The sequence below is a fragment of the Megalops cyprinoides genome, chromosome 25 (assembly GCF_013368585.1).
Source record: "Megalops cyprinoides isolate fMegCyp1 chromosome 25, fMegCyp1.pri, whole genome shotgun sequence".
Classification (NCBI taxonomy): domain Eukaryota; kingdom Metazoa; phylum Chordata; class Actinopteri; order Elopiformes; family Megalopidae; genus Megalops; species Megalops cyprinoides.
The window spans coordinates 15660051-15678055 of record NC_050607.1 but is presented as its reverse complement, the minus strand read 5'-3'; the positions used below and the strand labels follow the sequence as shown (position 1 = coordinate 15678055).

The 18005-nt window shown below is 47.8% G+C and overlaps 1 protein-coding gene across 1 annotated transcript in view; it reads left to right on the top strand.

Moving 5' to 3' along the window:
- The first annotated feature begins 3661 nt into the window (after positions 1 to 3661).
- Positions 3662 to 18005, top strand: part of cped1 (cadherin-like and PC-esterase domain containing 1) — a 60061-nt gene continuing 45717 nt past the window's right edge. Inside the window, exons 1-3 of the mRNA XM_036519737.1 lie at positions 3662 to 4337; positions 13563 to 13737; positions 16914 to 17008. Of these exons, the coding sequence (XP_036375630.1) occupies positions 4047 to 4337; positions 13563 to 13737; positions 16914 to 17008 (561 nt within the window). The 5' untranslated portion in view covers positions 3662 to 4046. The remainder of the gene's footprint in view (positions 4338 to 13562; positions 13738 to 16913; positions 17009 to 18005) is intronic.

Here is an 18005-nt window from a genome sequence, read left to right as displayed (position 1 = left end):
ACTTCTGTTGACCACGTGAGGTCGACACAGAACTCATCACAGCCCTCCGAACCCTGCAAGACCCTCCACAGTACACTGTACAAGATGGAGGATGTGCCTCCATGTCTGTTAGTCATGGATAAAAGACTTGCTGCGGAAATAGAATGTGGAACTCCTAACAAGATCTGGACTGCTGAGCCGACTCCCTTTAAGAGCTCAGTTTACAAAGGATTTATAACAGCGATGATGGCTGCACGAAGATTCCTGTGATTTTGCTGAGGCCTTTCGCAGCAGAGTGTCAGCCAGTGCGTATGGGAAGAGAGGCTTCATTATCAGCTTACTAGGTGAGGCCACCATGGCTGTCAGTCACTGACTCATATGAACCAAAAGACTGGAGCAAAAACAGTAATACGTGGTTCCAGTCACTGAGTTATTGATGATACAGCAAACCCTGCTCCCTCATCTCAAGTAGTCAGATGTCCTCCTGAAGGTGTCTGTAGTTAAACTGTACAGTAAAAGAACAATGCCAGTATTTTACTCATACTATGCGTGTGTCACTAGTCTGTCTTACTGCACTGAATGTGATGTGCAATGTCTCAAGAAATGCATAAAAAAAAATAAAATGATTAATTTCTTTTTGTACTTGTTGAGAAGATCTTGTTTTTGCCGCAGCGACCACTGCTTTGCATTTTCATTGTTTAGCTTTTAAAATGTAGGCCATCCTTGGTTAAACAAAAGAGGCTCACGATATTCTCAGTAGTCGTGCTAAAGGGAGTCAGATTAGAAGCTTGTAAATTTTAAAGAATGGGTCCAGATATTACACACTCCAGATGTTAGAAAGCTAAAGTTTTGTCCCAGCGGCATCCTTTGAATAACAGCAGGGGTCAGGTTTCAGGTCAGTGCAGCATCTCTTCCACATAATTAGGCGCGAAGTCGTTTTCCGTACGTGAGCTTAATGGGTTTTTTTTTTTTTTCGACGTTACATTTCGCCGTCATTTTCTAAACTCAGTCATGCCGGTCTGCCAAACTGACACCTCCACAACTGTCTGCAGCTGTAAGGTAAAGAAAGTCGCCAGCTGGGTCTTCCCGCTTAATAACAGACGGCTTCGTACGCACGGCGCCAGCCACATTACCTTGCGGCTATGGCTGCGTGGGGTACACGGAGAGAATCTGTGACGCGCACTTCACCTGCGGGAAAAGGTGAAACGTTTTACACTTTGACGTCACCTGCATACACTTTCCGGTCCGGAATGCGGTCAATTTAGGCTGTTGTGCTTGTAAAGTAGCAGTAAAGCCGGGCTCTACAAATGCGCAGGGACCTTTAAGATTGTTACGCTTCTTGTCCGAAGAAATGTGTGGTAAACGCTGGCAAACCGTTCACCATTCATATTTTCACTTGCCCGGGAAGGACTGTGGGATTTTAGCCAACGGCTTATGAGATTCCGCGTGTAGAGGCGTATGGAGTTCCAGCAGGTGCCGGTGGGCTAATGTGTGAGTGTAAAATCTAAGTTTTGTTTCTTTATGTGCATCCTTCAACCATTTTAATCGTGTTTTCTCGAGATTCTAATGGTTGCTTCGTCACTGAGAAATATTTTTCCATACTTAAAGTGTGCCAGCGAAAACACTTAGACCAAGCTATAACGTGGAGTCCAAACGCGGCGTTGCCAGCGTTGACATCTGTTGGTATACTTGTAATGTGCTTCTCATATATTGGTGCATCTCTGGCCTGCTTTTTACACAGAAGTGTAATTTTTTTTACACAGAATGTGCATTGCCGTCGTCCAGGTAAAGGAGATCCACCCAAATGAGCAGTCTTCAGCGCCGGCTCGTTTGGAAAGGGTTTGTAATTTTGGATTTCTACGCGCCGATACCGCCGGAAATGAGCAACTGCGCACAGCGGGCAGATGGGAAAGGGGATGCTATTTTCACGACACAGCGGTGCGCCAATGGCTCTAACGCCGCACCTGAGCAGCTCATCTGACTTCAACCAAGGGCGCTCCATTGCGCGTCTTATGAAGTGTGTGTTACTGCGAGGCTGACCAGATGTGCGCTGTGTCGGACGTATGCTTCTGACGGGCCACCGCCCGATTGATGACGTTTGCCGTCAAATCCCACAAAAAAGTTAACAGTTCGACCATGGGGAAGTAAAAGTACTTTTGGCGCTGTTTAAGATGATCCACATTACAACCAAGGACCAAGCTCGTGTAATTGTGTAATTTTTGGCAAATCGGCCTCTTCCATATTTGGTCAAAAGTTCTTCGTAAAATGTGTACGTAAGTGGAGACGCCTGTAATTAAGATCTCCCGCCTCCAAGTGAAGTCTGGGCTTCTCGTGCTGCGCATTGTTAAAAAGTCATAACCGTTAGCAACATGCTTGTTCGCACCCCCCTCACATGCGACTTTTTTATTAGCCCCTGCATAACGGGTCACCTGGGAACCTCACTGTGGATTAAATTAATTTCTGTCCGGGCAACTAATAATGAGCTATCGTCACAGCTTCCTGTTAATTGGATTTGAACTTGCGCAATGATCCTTGCAGGAAAGTCGCGATGAATTTCCCGAAAAGTTTCTGAATTGCACTACAAATAGGAGCGTGGCTTAGTTAAACTGGTTGCATTTTTTATCTAACTGGAAATTAAAAAAAAAAAAAAAAAACTTTTAAATGGATCGTAATTAGTTGTTTATATACTTCCATGTCCTCGTCTTTCAAAGAGTACAGATAATTCTGGTTTTTAAAATGCAAATATGATTACCTTCTTCGATGAAACTACGAAACAACGGTAATGAAATCAATGGAAAAACTTAAATGTTAACTGTTCAAAGCACTTGAATGTACTAACTACCTGATCAAATGAGCGTGGAGAGACAGAACAGCTGAAACAGACTGTGCGTTTTCTTTTAAAAAGTTCATTGTTTATGCCAGTATGTGCTTACATATAATAAAGTGCGTCAGCAAAGAAAGACGCGCACCGTCCGCTGTCAGTAGCACGTGCCGTTCTTGGAGCGGGACTGCCCGCAGTTCCGTTAGAAATAGCGATTTCGTGCTCCGGTATTTACTAGCCATTGGAACTGTTTTTACCTCGAACTCCGACCGAGCAAGCATTGCACGCAAGGCAAATTTAAACTGCTCGCTGTGCAATCAGGACTGGACATGCCGCTCGCTATTTGCGGTTTTTTTTTTTTTAAATATAATATTCCTCACAATTCTAAAACAATTTAACTTCTTTGGCAACTAGTGTTTGCTACACCACTGGGTGTAGAAATTTGGGTGCCAGCAACAGCGTTTCTGTATTCATGTGTAAATCAACAGTTCGCAGCAGAGAGGAAGTAACTTTTCAGTTTTTTTTTTTCCAGGATTAATAGAAACCAGGTGGGTTCTACTTCCCTGGGCATTTTCGCTTCGAGAAAATTGTGGAGCCGCGCGCTCCCTTATAAGGACTTCAAAAGCCGCAGCATTTTGACTTAATAAACGGCATGTTTATGTGATTTTTTTAGTTCCTCGCTGTTTTTGCGGGGGTTAAGATTCTTCTCTACGAGGTCAGAAAGAGTTTTCCTGTCAGAGCGCAGTGGCGTGTGATTATCCGCAGTCATGAGGCTTCGCTGCCCGGAGTGGTTGTAATCTAGAGGCTCGCTTCCCTGACGTGGAAAAAAAAAAAAAAAAAAAAACTTTTCTTTGCTTGCTCCGGCCACAGTGGTATTCATGGTTGTGAAACTGCGCCAGGACCGAGGCGCTCACAGAACCAACTAGATGCAATTAATAACAGAAGAGCTTTTTTGAAATAAGTTTATTTTATGGATTTACAATCATTATCTGTCGGCTCGGCTCCGAGTCGTGAGGAGATCATACAAGTGATGGATGCTTTTGTTTACTTTGCGGGACTTTATTCGTTTTAAAATCAACGTCGAGACCGTTCGAGGATGAAACGAATCGAGGGCATGTCGTGCCCGCACCGTGCATTCCAGAAATGCGTTTTTCTCCAAAATAGCTCCGCTTCACCTTTAAGTTCTTCGGAGTGCTGCCTCCGCGGCACGCTCGAGTGGGATGCGGGGACCAAGTAAACATTTCAAATGTTATGCCTCTTGTCCGCAGCCGTCGGAGCAGCGAGAGAAGCGGGGATGATCGGTCGTCGTCTCTGGGCACTCCGGCGTCGGTGCTGTCCACGTTCCGTGCTGCTTATTGCAGTTGCGATATGCCTCTTCTACCAGACGTTGGTGGTCGCCCGGAGCCGTTTTAAAGCCACCGATTCTAACCAGCCGAACAAGTCAGCGGAGGCGGACGAACGTTTTGTGCAATTACTTTACAAATATCCACGGCGCCTTATTTCTGTGATCGAAAGTTTACAAAACGAAACGGCGAATGTGAGTGTTAAAGCACGTTTCTAAACTGTATGCAACAGCTGTGTACGTCCCATGTCAGGGTAGACTTATTTTGTTTTCTTTGCCCATTTTGACAGTTTAACCAAGTGAAAGTTGCATGTTAATTGTCAGTTTGACTTGAATTTGTACAATTTCATTTTTTTCATGATTTTGTTGTGGGGAATTTGGTGCTGCGTAGGTTTCTTATTTGACTCTTAAAAACAGCTGAGTACGTCAGTGGTCATTGTTATTGTAGTGACAGTTCATGGGTATTAAAGGTGTAGTTTTCTGCACATGGTGCTGAAGTTTGCTTACCATCGATCGTGTTTATCCGTTTGTTGCTACTGTAGCCTACTTCAGGATGGTTGCAACTATGAATTAGAAAGAAACTCAAATTTTACCAAGCTAAACCGTGGCTTGGATGAGTCTGCGTTTACGGAAAGCAGATGTTTGATCGTTTCCAAGTGGTTTAACTACAAAAGGCTTAAATACTTTTGTCCTTACATGCGTGTCTTTATGGTAGTATTTTTGGATGTGGAGTTCAAGGCTATGAACCGATTGGCTGAGAGGATACGGACACGTGCGCGAAAAGCACGCAAGGGGAGGTTTATTTACAGAGCAGATATCATTCTGCGGTCGAGCGAAATGTTCGGCACCAGAAGTTCATTTACAAATTCACCGACAAAAACTTCGTCAACAGCAGTGGGTCTTGGTCGGTTGATTTAACACTACTTTCAAAACGACTGAAAAGGTATAGGTTAGTATGTCCCGTACTTGAGTTAGTGTATGCAGCAGGCTACTGTATGTCAGCATGAAGTAAGCAAACTCCTGTTGTAGCTACTATTCACTGAGCATCAGAATTCCTCTCAAACACTTACTGTAAAAGTGGACGATCAAAAAAACCACTCCCAAGTCTTGTGGGAGTCCAAAGAGACCCTGTCACTGAAATATGCCCAAATGCACTGCGTTTCAGGAATGTCAGTCCTCCCAAATGGCCTGTAACAGTTCGCCTGTGTGTGTGTGTGTGTGTGTGTGTGTGTGTGTGTGTGTGTGTGTGAGAGAGAGAGAGTGTAAGTGAAAGAGGAGTAAGGAGAAGGGTTTATCTTTTGGATTTAGTTGTGTCATTGTTCAGCTCTGTGTTGATAAACTCTAGTCAGGGAGTGACAGCAGTCTCAGATCAGCTGTTAGCGAGTGAGCCCTATGGTGCAAGAGCACAAGGTTGGCGTGGAGACACAGGCAGATGTCTGCTCCTGTGTGCTAAGTCGCTGTATTGACTCTGAGGTCTGAGCGGACCCAGCGAGGGATGAGCTTGAATTTTATTAACTTGATTGAGTTTTCATTCATGCCTGTAGTCCACACTGTGCCATCATTAACAGGGCGAGACTTCTACCTGCAGAAATAATTAAGCAGCGCTGATTTCCCCCACCACTTGTGACAGTTGGGAGCTCTAGGTCTAGGTATCTCCTACGACTTGATGTGTGACTTTTATTGAGGAACTTTTATTCCGACACAGCATAATAGATATTGGTATATATTTAACAGATCTGATTGGCAGGATGAGTTCAGGTGAGGATGTCGAGGGGGTGATGGGTAGGAGAAGAAGTGGGAGCGTCAGAATGGGAGACGGATGTGTCTCCATCCCCTCTCTCCTTTTCGTTATTTTTACAGATTCAAGTAACGTCGAGAAAAGCCTTGACAGTATACCTGAGTTCCCTTTCCCGCTCTGAATTCTGCGGTGGCTGTTTCATCGTGACCCTATCTCGTGAAAGTCAGGCGCAAACCCAAGGCGTAGCTAATGAGGCTGTGTGCGTCACTTCGATCACTCAGACACACTCCGTGCCATTTTCAGTGGCGGTGGGGGACGCTGTCCTCAGAGCGGGCGTTACTGAACGGGAAGCGTTCTGGGGCGAGATGGCTGCGATTTCCTGTCCCCGCCGTCCCTGCTGTGACGCACGTACAGTACGACCGAGAGGGATTTGGGCTGCAGCGGCCGTGAAACCCGGAGGAATCAGTTTTGTCTCTGTCACGCCTCCGTAGAGAGTCTCAATGGGATTATGCATGCCTCCACGCGGACTCCTTTCGTGCAACTCGGAGCCGGGTTCATATGCACCCCCTTCCATCGCACTTCCTGGTCAGAGGTCGAAAGTTGCACAGGAGGTATTCTGCCAGTCCGCTGGACCATGACTGACACTTCTCCTCCACGGCAGGTTGCTAGAGGGGGGCGGTTCCGTCCACATGCCCGGTTATGAGCCAAAGCCCCGGCAGTGGCATGTGTAAGGCGTCACCTCGTCAAGGGCAGAACTCGTGACAGTGAGCTGCTCCTCCCATGGTAGCCCTGTTGCACGCAGCAGTCCTTTCAAATGCACAGGGTTGGCACCAGCCCGCAGGGGTCTCTGGGGGGTTGTAAGTGGGGGGGCATAGGGCATAGTGTTATAAGCAACTTTGTTTGAGCACTAGAAGCTGCTTGAAAAAGCCCTCAGCCCTCAGAGAAAGGCTTGTGCCTGCTGGCGTTATTCTGTTTTGAAGAAAATTGGACGAAAAAAATGATCATCCCTCTGTGGAGGGGGAGAACCACCTCTTTGTCATGTTGTCCGACTAAGTCAAACATTATGGAATTAACTGCAAAACCAAGACCACTCCCTTCCCCAAACGTCCCAGACTGAAACATGTGGAGCCTGATGCTTTGTGGCTTTGCAGCTCATTATAAAAAGGAGGAAAATGATGTTTGGAAGCGGCTAGACGCGTTAAATGCCGCAGTGAAGACGCATCTGCTGTTTATCTGGTAGAATCCAAGTTTAACCTGTGTGTCTCCAAACTGGCCAATCGGCGCGACATCATCTTGGCAGGTTTGTCGCAGTGACCTGGGCCAAGCTGTACCTCCTCCGCCGACGCGCTGAACAACGCATCTGAACCCACATCCAGGTCTCCATGGGGACCAACAGCCAGCTGCACAGACCTGTCTGCACAGGCAGGGCATTCAGTCTGTCCATCTGTTATAGTTGTATTTTGTCTGATCTTGAGGACAGTGAGGCTGGAACAGGCACCTGTGGTGCCACCCTGGGCTGTTCTAATGCATTCTTCGTCAAGACTGTGCGGTCATCGCCCCCCTCACGCTTTCATGGCTGCTGTAATTCGTTCACAGTCTGTCACTCGTGTTACTATTGGTTGCCCCTTGCATTGTCCGATTCCCTGTAATGAGCTACGGGTGACGTTGCTGTGCTCGTCACTTTTTTTATTTTGTGTTTGTGTGGAGCTGCCAGCCCGGGCTGCTCGTCAAACCCTGCTTCCCACAGCTACAAGTGTGAGCCACCGGAGGCGGCCAGGAAGCGTCGGATTGAGGTTACGTAACTCGGCCCTCCTGGTCGGGACAGGACTGAGGTTTCACCCGTGAGCTCTCCTCCTCCTGAACTCCGTCCAGAGCTTCTGACTACTCCCTTACACACTCTGGCAGAGGGCTCTGGAGCTCGAGGAAAACCTCAGCTTCCATGACTGTTACGGGGGGAAGATTCCAGAACCGTGACTAACTTTCAAGCAAGGAACCTGCCGCTCGGTGCCTTCAACTAGTGCAAAAATGTTTGAAATTCAGGGAGAATCTGCTTGAACTCTGCTTGAGCACTTCCCGTGCTATAAGCGGAGGTGGCTGCGTCTTCTGGGAAGGCGTGATTTCGGGCGGGTTATTTATATCCAGGGCCCGGCGGCGGCGGCGCTGAATTTTTACCCGAGGAGCCGGCAGTAACAGAACGCCGCATCCTTTTAGCCCGAGGGGAGAGGACGCCGTGCCAAGCCTTTCACCGGTTACCAGGCGAAGAAACGATTCCGCATGCACAAACATCCACTCCAATCCCCTCTGAATGCAGACAGAACTAAGCCACCGCTGTCCCTCAGCGGGCTCTCTGACACCCTTGGGCTCCGAGCCAGAGGCCTTTACCCGCGACGGCGCTGGGTAGCTGCAGCTTTCTCACATTTAACTTCCTTTTAGCGACGGCAGGCCTCGTCATTCACTCCGCATTTCTGTTCCAGTGCGTTTTCTCATCCTCGCTTCCAAATGAACCCCTCTGCACTCTTTCAAACCTGTACGCCGAAATTAAGTCCCAAAACCCAAACGGCTCAAGTAAAACACTCGGGCGTGTGTTAATATCCCCTTTTATGTTTGTGTCTAATGCTTCTGACAGCCCTTTTTGCGAGAGTTCATATGTTATAGGCGTGCCCTTATGGTTGTCGTACGCTTCAGATGCGGTCATTACACGGCTGGCGCTCGCGTGTTTGTGCGAGTACGGTGCTGGCGTGCATGTGGGGGAACACGGCGACGTGACGTCGTAAATATTCGAGTGTGTTCAAGTGTGCGAGGGCTTATAGATGGTAAAAATAGCCCCATGCTTCACCCCCTGTGTTAAAGGAGTGTACCATTCAACACAGCATAGCAGAGAGGGTCTGTCAAGAGCACCTCCGTTCTGCTGTGATATTGATAAGGTGAAACTACTGACTATTTGGTCAGTAGTTTTAGCACTACAGTGTCAACGAGCATGTTTTGATGTGGCGACGGGTCGTCGTTGACTCAAAATGAGCGTGTCTTCACAGTCTGTTTCCTCTTGGGGAAAAACAAGCTCAGAATCTATCAGGAAATAAGGTACAAGGTTCTCGGGGCATCGCTGTGACGTCTCTGTGTTGTGACGTTGCCGTGACATTGTGGTGAGGTTGCGGAGAGGATTATGGGATAGCGCCACTTCCTTTTGGCCTTAGCGGGCTGCGGCAGTGAGCTGTGGGGGAACATTCCTTAGCAACAGTGTCCTCAGAAGGGTAGGGGGTTGGAGAAGGGGGGAGGGAGTTTTGGGGTGAGCGGCATTGGGAGGGGGTTTAAGGAGACTGGGCTGCCTCTCTCTTGCCTCACTTACATATGTCTATCTGAGGGAGCACAAGGCCATAAGGCACGACCCAAGGGGATGGCAAGGGGGGGGGGGGGGGGGGGGGGGGGGGGGGGGGGGGGGGTGCAGGGATTTTAAAGATAGCAGCTTTATTTATAACAGCTTCTGCCTGGTATTCGGTAGCACACATTCCAGCCACAAACCCTTCCCCTGTCACAAGGTCACAGCCCATGGGGCCACTCTGCAGCTCGTAAACGGGGGTACGGTGACGAGGGAACATGGTGTCAGCCCCTCGCATCTGGTGGGAACACACACACAAGTGTGCTTGTGATTGTGCAGTCCCTGCCATTGTACTGAAGATCTAAATGGGAAAGTATAGGAGTTCTGGATATTGTGTATTGGTATGTGTGTGTGTGTGTGTGTGTGTGTGTGTATATACATATTTATAATATAATACACACACACACTGGTATGTACTGGACTACTATATTAATAGAATAATCCCTAATGTAACTTGATGGTTTGACATTTTGCTGTGCTTCCTGTCATGTTGGTTCATGTTTGTGTTGATAAACGCCTTTTCACATGTATTTTGTTTTGTTGCGTGTCGTAATCATAATGGCAGGGCAGGTGTGTGTTGAGAAAGGGAGTGTCTGAATCAAGCAAACAGATGTAATGTACAGGTTCTGTGTAGATTCGTTTTTATATCTTCTGCTTCAAAGCCTGTAATGGATGCGGTCACCTTACTGTAGCTGTGGCCCTTTGGCCCATAAACCCACATCAGGACAGAATCATAGTACTTTACATTCATTTATTTGTTGCTTTCCCTCTGTGAAAACTCTCCTCATAGGGTTCCACACCTTTGGGTAGTTTCTCATCGGAGTAAAAAAAAGTCATGTCACCTTGTGATTTGGTCCCCATTGTATGGTTGCCCACCACAGTTTGATTTCCGTTGCATCCCCAACTGATTCTAGCCCTACTAGGTTTGAAAGCCACCAGTACACATGGCCCAATCCACTCACATTGAGCTTATAACAGGAATGCTATATAGATTCACAAAGCAAAACTCATTGCTGTCCCGGTTAAGTGTACCCATACCCCTTCCCCTAAAATGGCCACCCCACTCATTCCTGCATTACAGTGTAGCCCTCTCTCTGGACAGTGTTCTGTGTGTTTATGGAAAGACTGATGTGGCATTGGTAAGGAGGTCGTAACAATTGTGAGGTAGTGGGGGCAGAACTGCACGGCACGCAAATTACAGACCCCCCCTGCTGTGTACCCCCATCCCTCCGGCTTAGCCTGTCCTACCCGCTGAGGCAGGAAGTCTTAAATTCTCTCGTCACCGCCACCCCCCCCCCCCCCCCTCTGTAAACAACCTTTCCCTGTTCTCCAGGCCAATCTTGAGACCAGCAATGTTCAATATTCAACAGTACTCAACAGCAGTGCCGGCGTCACCCTACCGGCTGCCAGTTTGCCGATTAAATATGAATTCAGCACCGGGAAAGCAATTTTTCATAAGTATCCAATTCCATTCTGTTATTAGAGGCAGCACTTCTGTCTGGCATCCAGAGCAATAAGCTCTCTGCCCCGCTCCGCTCCTGCTAAGCATTGTGGTCAAAAAGTCTGAGGCGCTCAAACCTGGAAAAAATAAAAACGGGAATGGCTCTCGCTCATTGCTGCTGGCAGGGTGTTGCCCAGCCTCGGTCCGGACCATCTGATATTGAAATAATGATGTTTGCGTCCACAAGCAACACTGCAGATTTACAGAGAGCAAAATGAACTCTGGGAAATAATTGCATGTCTGAGATGTGTATCTGGGGCCGGGGGGGGACTCGGCAGATTTGGCGTTGGAGCGTTCCCCTCTGATGTGGTGTGGCTCCCAGATGGAAACGCTTACTGGCGCGGAGAAGTGGGCCTCGTGCAGGACGGAGGGAGGGAGGGAGGGAGGGAGGGAGAGAGGGATAGAGGGAGGGGAGAACATTCAGAAGAGCCGTAGCTGAGGAGCAGCACCGCTGTCCCACTCGAGTACAACACTGGTGAGGAAGAGAAGAAACGATGTTGCTGTTGATGTTGGGGCAGGCGCAACAGACATCTGGTACAGGGTTAACAGATGGCTCACCCTTCAGATGAACGATCTCTCTCTCTCTCTCGCTCTCGCTCTCGCTCTCTCTCTCACGCGCACACACACACGTCAGAGCTCATAACTTTGGGGCAGCAACAGTCATATCTTTTAAATAACAAACAAGAGCGAAATTCTGGTTTATGTCTTTGTGATTTTTATTATTATAAATGCGGAAGGTCAGAGTATAAGTTTTTTTTTTTTTTTTTTTTTTTTTTAATCCAGCTGATTAAAGAGCATAGCAGATCCAATGAGCCATTCTCCTGGAAACTACAGAGTTCAGTAGATGGCAAAAATAAGACTGTGCCTTGCTTAGTACAAAGTACCACCTAGTGTGTTGTATACTTAAACTATCATAAATCATAGTTTAGTGTCGTATCATAATATCTTTTGGGGCTGGAAAAGTTTGATTCGGTGGTTTAAATAAACATTTAGGGAATCTCGGAAATTGTACTTTGACCCGTGGCACTGCGGTTCACCTCAGCATCATTGCGTCCCCACACAGACTAAACAAACATAGGTACAGTTTTATTTAACACTCCCCTGGAATACAGGCTTTAGTCCAGGGGGGATCACTACTGTTGTACTCTAACCTCTACTGTTAATAGGCAGTATCAAATATTCCAGCACAAAGAAATCCAGCCATAAATGCTGATTGCAGAGTCTGTTTGTCAGTTTGGATAAAGATGGGTGGTGTACAGGGAAGACACCGGGACAGTGCGATGTTAGCATGTGCAGGAGTGAAGGACCGAGGAAGGGAAGGCAACAATAATAGTATCATGTGAGGAACTGTTGTATAGGGAAGGGAACAGTTTTAGCCTATCAAGCAACGGGGAATAATATGGGAATGGGGCAGTGGAGGCACCAGGGGCGAAAAGATGCATTATGGGAAGAGAACCGTGCTCGTCTCGTGACGAGAGGTGTCGCGCCGGGGCCCCACGGTGACGGTGCTCCGCTCGGACAGCTGTGGAGCCGGGCCACCGCGAAGCCTGACCCATTTGGCCGTCTCTGCCCCGATCGGGGCAAAGTCGGAGTCCTTTTTTGAAGTTCCATCAACGCTAATCAACGTTAAGGTTTCTTTTTGGCACGCACTGCACCTCTAAACCTAGCTGCCTGTGATGCTAATTAGTTTCACCAAAGCTCGGAGGAGAGAAGTCTCTGGAGTGCTGAGTGTTGTGTAGTGTATTCTGTTTCCTCTGAGTGCAGGAGGCCCTTGACATTTATGTTCCCAAGATTCCCGTGAATGGGGAAATCCATTACTGCTCTACTCTAAGTGTACTGCACAAATATACAATACTTATCCGTGGCTGGTTTGCTCCCATTTCAAAATGGCTGCATTTTGAGTGCAAGAAACAAGGCAATGAGCCCGTGAAGTAGTTGTTAAATAAAACAGCCTGTTGAGTAGTAATACAATATACAGTGGACTTACACTGGGTTGTGTAATAATGGGGAGAGAACATGGAGTGCTGCCTGGTACAAATACTTGAAACCACGAACTTCGTATCCGCAAAGTGGTCTCTTTAAACGGCGAGCTGTGATTTATGGGTAATGTGTAAATGCCGCAGGAGTGAGAGAGTGGGACACGAGGGACAGCCCTCCCCCAGGGAATGAATGTTTGCGGGAGGCCGTGTTCATCCCGCCTCTGTGCGGTGCGGCCTTGCAGAAATGCGGAAGCCTTCGCTTCTCAAATTTTGAATTCTCTCCCTCTCTCTCTGATTGCATTTCTGTGTGGTTGGGGGGAGGGGCCGTGAAGGGTAATACTTCGGATTGGTCATTCCTCTACCTCTCACCACCAAGCTCCCATAATGCACCAGGCAGTGGTCTGGTTAGTGTCATGGTGTGGTCCAGCTGACCATTGGGTCATAGGACTAAAAGACAAACACACAATATTAAATGATCTACCGAAAATGATTTTACGGCACTCAGTGTGGTTTTTGAGCTCATTAAATGGTTGGATTGTTGATCTCCTTATCTGAATCAGTTTTATTTCAGAATGCTGTTAACTATTCTGTGAATAGCGATACTGCAGTGTAGCTGTCTGAATGGCACAGCCCCAGATTCTCACCCTACAATTTGGAGGAAATGCCCAGGTTCAAGACACCACAGCAGCAGTGTTTTCATGACGACCTCTGTCGTAACCATAGAACAGACGGCTCGAGAAAGGAGGTCTTATTCTCTCTGAGTCTGCAGGCAACCTTATGTCAATGATCTGTCAGCCCTGTTGATGTTCTACCCATCTCCCCTCAGGTGGCCAGGTCCCGGCAGACCCGGGCGGGCCTCGCCGGAAGGGCGCTGGTGCTGACGGGTCAGCACGTCGCCACGGCTACGGAGGTCCAGCTGTACCAGCGTGTTCTGGAGGAGCATGGCTACTCGGTCAGAGTGTCCCAATTTTCCACTCTCCGACAGGACAGCAGCCAGCCAGGTAAGGGACAGAGAGGCGCACCTGTTCAACAGAAGAACCTCTCAATGACCTCTGTCACTAGCCAGCTGCAAGCTTAGAACCAGCAGCCAAGTCACTTGAGCTTTAAAAATATATATTCATTATATTTTGCATGCCTAAGAGCATGGCTAAGAGTTCATATTCATAAAGGCATAGCATCCAACAGAAGTGTTCAGCATAGGTACAGATATTTAGTGTAGTTCAGTGAGGTTCATTGTGGTTCAGTGTGTCTCTGTATAGTGTAGAGTAGTTCAGACTGGTTCATGGTGATTGTGTATAGTTCGATGTAGTTCAGCATGGTTCAATGAGGTTCATTGCAGTTCAGTGTGGTTTTGTATAGTTCAGCGTGGTTCAGCATGGTTCAGTGTGTGATTTTGTATGGTTCTGTGCGGTTCAGTGTAGCTGGTTGCAGTTGTGTGGTCCGGCACAGTACGGTTTGGTTCAGTGTTGTCCAGCGCCGTTCAGGGCAGTTTCACTTTGTTCAGTTTCCATGTAGAGGATCCACAGCTGTCAGTCACGAGGCTGATTGGCCCTCCTGCTGCCCTCGCCATGGAAACCGGAATCAAAGAGGCTCAGGGGTCATTGGATAAACAGGCCAGCGCTTAACGACTCCAGCAGACCGGTGACAGGGTGGGAGGGGCCCAGGCAGATGTCCTCTCCTCCCCTGAGCACAGCTGAGTGGAAATGCAGGTGCTGGACTAAAGGACAAGATCGCTTATCCAAGAACCGCTCAACATTCCTAACCCTGATTGGTTTAAGGGTGTCACAAGGACTGTCAGGGCCAGTCAGAGTCAAATGCTGAAAGTGGTCATTAAATTAAACAAAAAATTTCATCCCCACAATCTGAGAAACAGCTCCAGCAGGCTCCACCCCCTACAGCTGTGCCCCCCTGAGGTGCTGGGTCGTGACCCCCAGGCTTCAAACATCCCCAGAGATCACCTGTTTCCATTCGCTCAACCCTGACCAAGTCTCTCCAGCACACGGCTGCCTTAGTGCTCTTTTCGTTAGGAAACCAGATCTAATGTCCTGTCACTGTTAGCATGGAGTATTTCCCTCTTTAAGCTTAATGCTAGCTTAACACCAGCTTAATATTCTCCCCACTCTCTGAGTGTACTCAGGAGCATTTCATCCAAAACATATCTTTCTTCATTATGTCACTTTGCCGGGATTGTGATTTTAACATAAACATATGGTTTATGGTGTATTGTATTAATTGTCCTATACGCTCTAGTTGTACAAATCTGATAGCACTGTGTCCTCAAACAGACCGTGCTCTCAGCTGAGAACTGTCTCGTTGTGGAACTGTACACATCCTGTCCCCGTACTGTCGCTATACTTGCTGTATGCACTTTTGTACGTCGCTTTGGATAAAAGCGTCTGCTGAATAAATAAATGTAAATGTTTATCCTGTAAGAAGGATTTTGTCTGGAGTGGAATAAGAGCCTTATGCGTTCTGCTTTGGCTTTTATTCCCGAAAACTGAAAGGAGCGCTTCGGGTTCCAGCATGTGTGGCTCCACAGCTGTACTGGCTCGCTGCGAATGTTGCACAACGTCGCAGGGCAGGTTTGTGGGAGAAAGCGTCACTGGCAGCTCCGAGAGGGCAGGACCGACGTTGTAGGTTTTTTTTTTTTTTAATGTATGAATAAGAGTCTTTTTGTCTGACTCCTGACAGACACCCACTGGGGGTAGAACGATCTCAGCACTTGGCCCACCAAAGGTCCCAAGGTGCCTGCTTACACATGTAAGCAGGACACACACACACACACACTCATACACACACGAACACCTACGCATTATGAACACGCATTGCAGTTTCAAGTTTCAAGCCCTAAGAGCAGAATACCTTCTTGTTGTTGTAAGCTGAACGTTATTAAGCCCCACTTATGAAGCGATATAAATAGCATGACCGTGCAAACGTGGTGAAGTCAGTTTTTTTTATCAGCTCTAACAAGAAGAGAGAGAAGGTGAGGGGGGTGAACCGTGCTGTTTCTGAGCTCCCTCTGCCTCTGAACCCTTCTGTGTCTAAACCATTATGTCCCTCACCCTACTCTCTTTCCCCATAAAAATGATCTCGCCCATTATTCTCAAAGGGGGTTGTACTCACTGCTCCCTCATGTCTTAGTACCTGGCCCCTCAGCCACAATCTCTGTGATTGTTTTGTTTTCCCTGGGTGATTTGCGCAGGCATGCCAAGTGGCACCGGGGCAGCCGAGCCCCTGTTTGTGTAATGGGGGAGTGGGGGGGGGGGGTGTTTATGTTCCCGCCACAGAGACAGAACGCGGGGAGAAGCGCGACTGACGACCTCAGCTCTAAACAGGCTTCCTCCCATTCATTACACAACCCCTCCGAAAGACAAATGGCCGTCCAAAAACGCCACGCCATTTCCCCCCGGGCGCGTCCCGGGGCACAGAGCGGGAGCCAGATGTGCTCTCGGCCCGGCTCGGAGAGGGCGGGCGGCGGGAACAGTTACGCGGTCAATTTTTAACTCTATTTTCGCAGGACCTCAAAACGTGTCCGGTCCCTTTCCAGGTGCCTGCTAATAAGAGAATGCTTTGTCTGGGCACCCGATGGAAGTTATTTGCATGACGTGTTATGTTGAAACAGTGGGCTGTCAAAATGTCTCTTAGAGGAGGTGGCAGCTCAGTCATCCAGCTTTTAATAGCTGTCAGGGATAGAAAGCCATTTGGTTTAGGAATGCGTTTGACGCGATATGCGATAGTGAATGCCCTTTCCTCATTCCATGCCTGTGATATCAACTGCAAATGCTTTATGTGCATTCATCATGCTGTCATTTAACATTATCGTGTAGCATGGTGATGTATTTATCGCCTCTGGTAGATGTCCTGCAGTCTGCAGGGCACTGGGCTGTTCCTGTAAAACAGATAACACGTTGGCATGATCTCAAAACACACAGTGTGTGTCCTTTGTCTCTGACATGTAGCGCAAACGCACTTTGTAAGATCTTGGATGATTAAGTCAGCTTTCCTCTCTTTTCTCGTTCCTTTCCCCTCTCTCTCTCTCCTTGCCTTACCTTCTGTCAATCCCTCTGTACCTCACTCTCCTTTCCTCTCTCTCTCTCTCTCTCCCCCCCCCCCCCTTCCTGTCTCTCTTAACTCTTCCTCTCTCCCTTCCCCTCCCCCCCTCCCCCCATCCTCCCAGGTGACAGTGATTGGGCAGTGCTGATTTGTCTGCGAGGCTCTGAGAAAAGCTGCCGCAGAAGAATGAAGGCACACCCCTTACAGCCCCATCAGAGGGTGAGACTCCCCCATTCCATATGTACCAGCCATAAATTTAATCTCTTATCTGTTCCATAAGTACCAGCTGTACAGTCTCTTATCCATTCTGTATGTGCCAGCTACACATTTAATCTCTTATCTGTTCCATAAGTACCAGCTGTACAGTCTCTTATCCATTCTGTATGTGCCAGCTACACATTTAATCTCTTATCTGTTCCATAAGTACCAGCTGTACAGTCTCTTATCCATTCTGTATGTGCCAGCTACACATTTAATCTCTTACCTGTTCCATATGTACCATTCCATTCCATTTAGTCCTTTACCCATTCTATATGTACCAGCTGTACATTTACCCATTCTATATGTACCAGCTGTACATTTAGTCCCTTACCCATTCTATATGTACCAGCTGTACATTTAGTCCTTTACCCATTCTATATGTACCAGCTGTACATTTACCCATTCTATATGTACCAGCTGTACATTTAGTCCTTTACCCATTCTATATGTACCAGCTGTACATTTAGCCTCTGACCCATTCTATATGTACCAGCTGTACATTTAGTCCTTTACCCATTCTATATGTACCAGCTGTACATTTAGTCTCTTCCGGATTACACTTTTAATCTTCACATCCTGCAGTTAAAAATGCATCAGTTGCAATCAGAGCAACGCATTCTGCAGTATCCTGCAGACTGTATGAGGTGGTCGTCTGGGACCTCACCTTTACATTGGCACCATGGTTTTCATGGGAGGGTGACGGCGAGGAAAGAGGGGTCCACAGGGCATGAAGGAAAGTCCCTTCCCTTGGTTGCCCGTTTTCTGACAGGGAAACGAAATTAGATCCCTAGGATTCCTCACAAAAATATTTTTAGGCGCTGACCCTCATATGGCCTCGCTTTGGTGCAAGTCCCCCTCCCCACCCCACCCCACCCCACCCCGCCCCCTCACCGATCTGGGATCCCAATACAAACACTAGCCCTGACCTCAACACCACAGCCAATATAAACAGGAG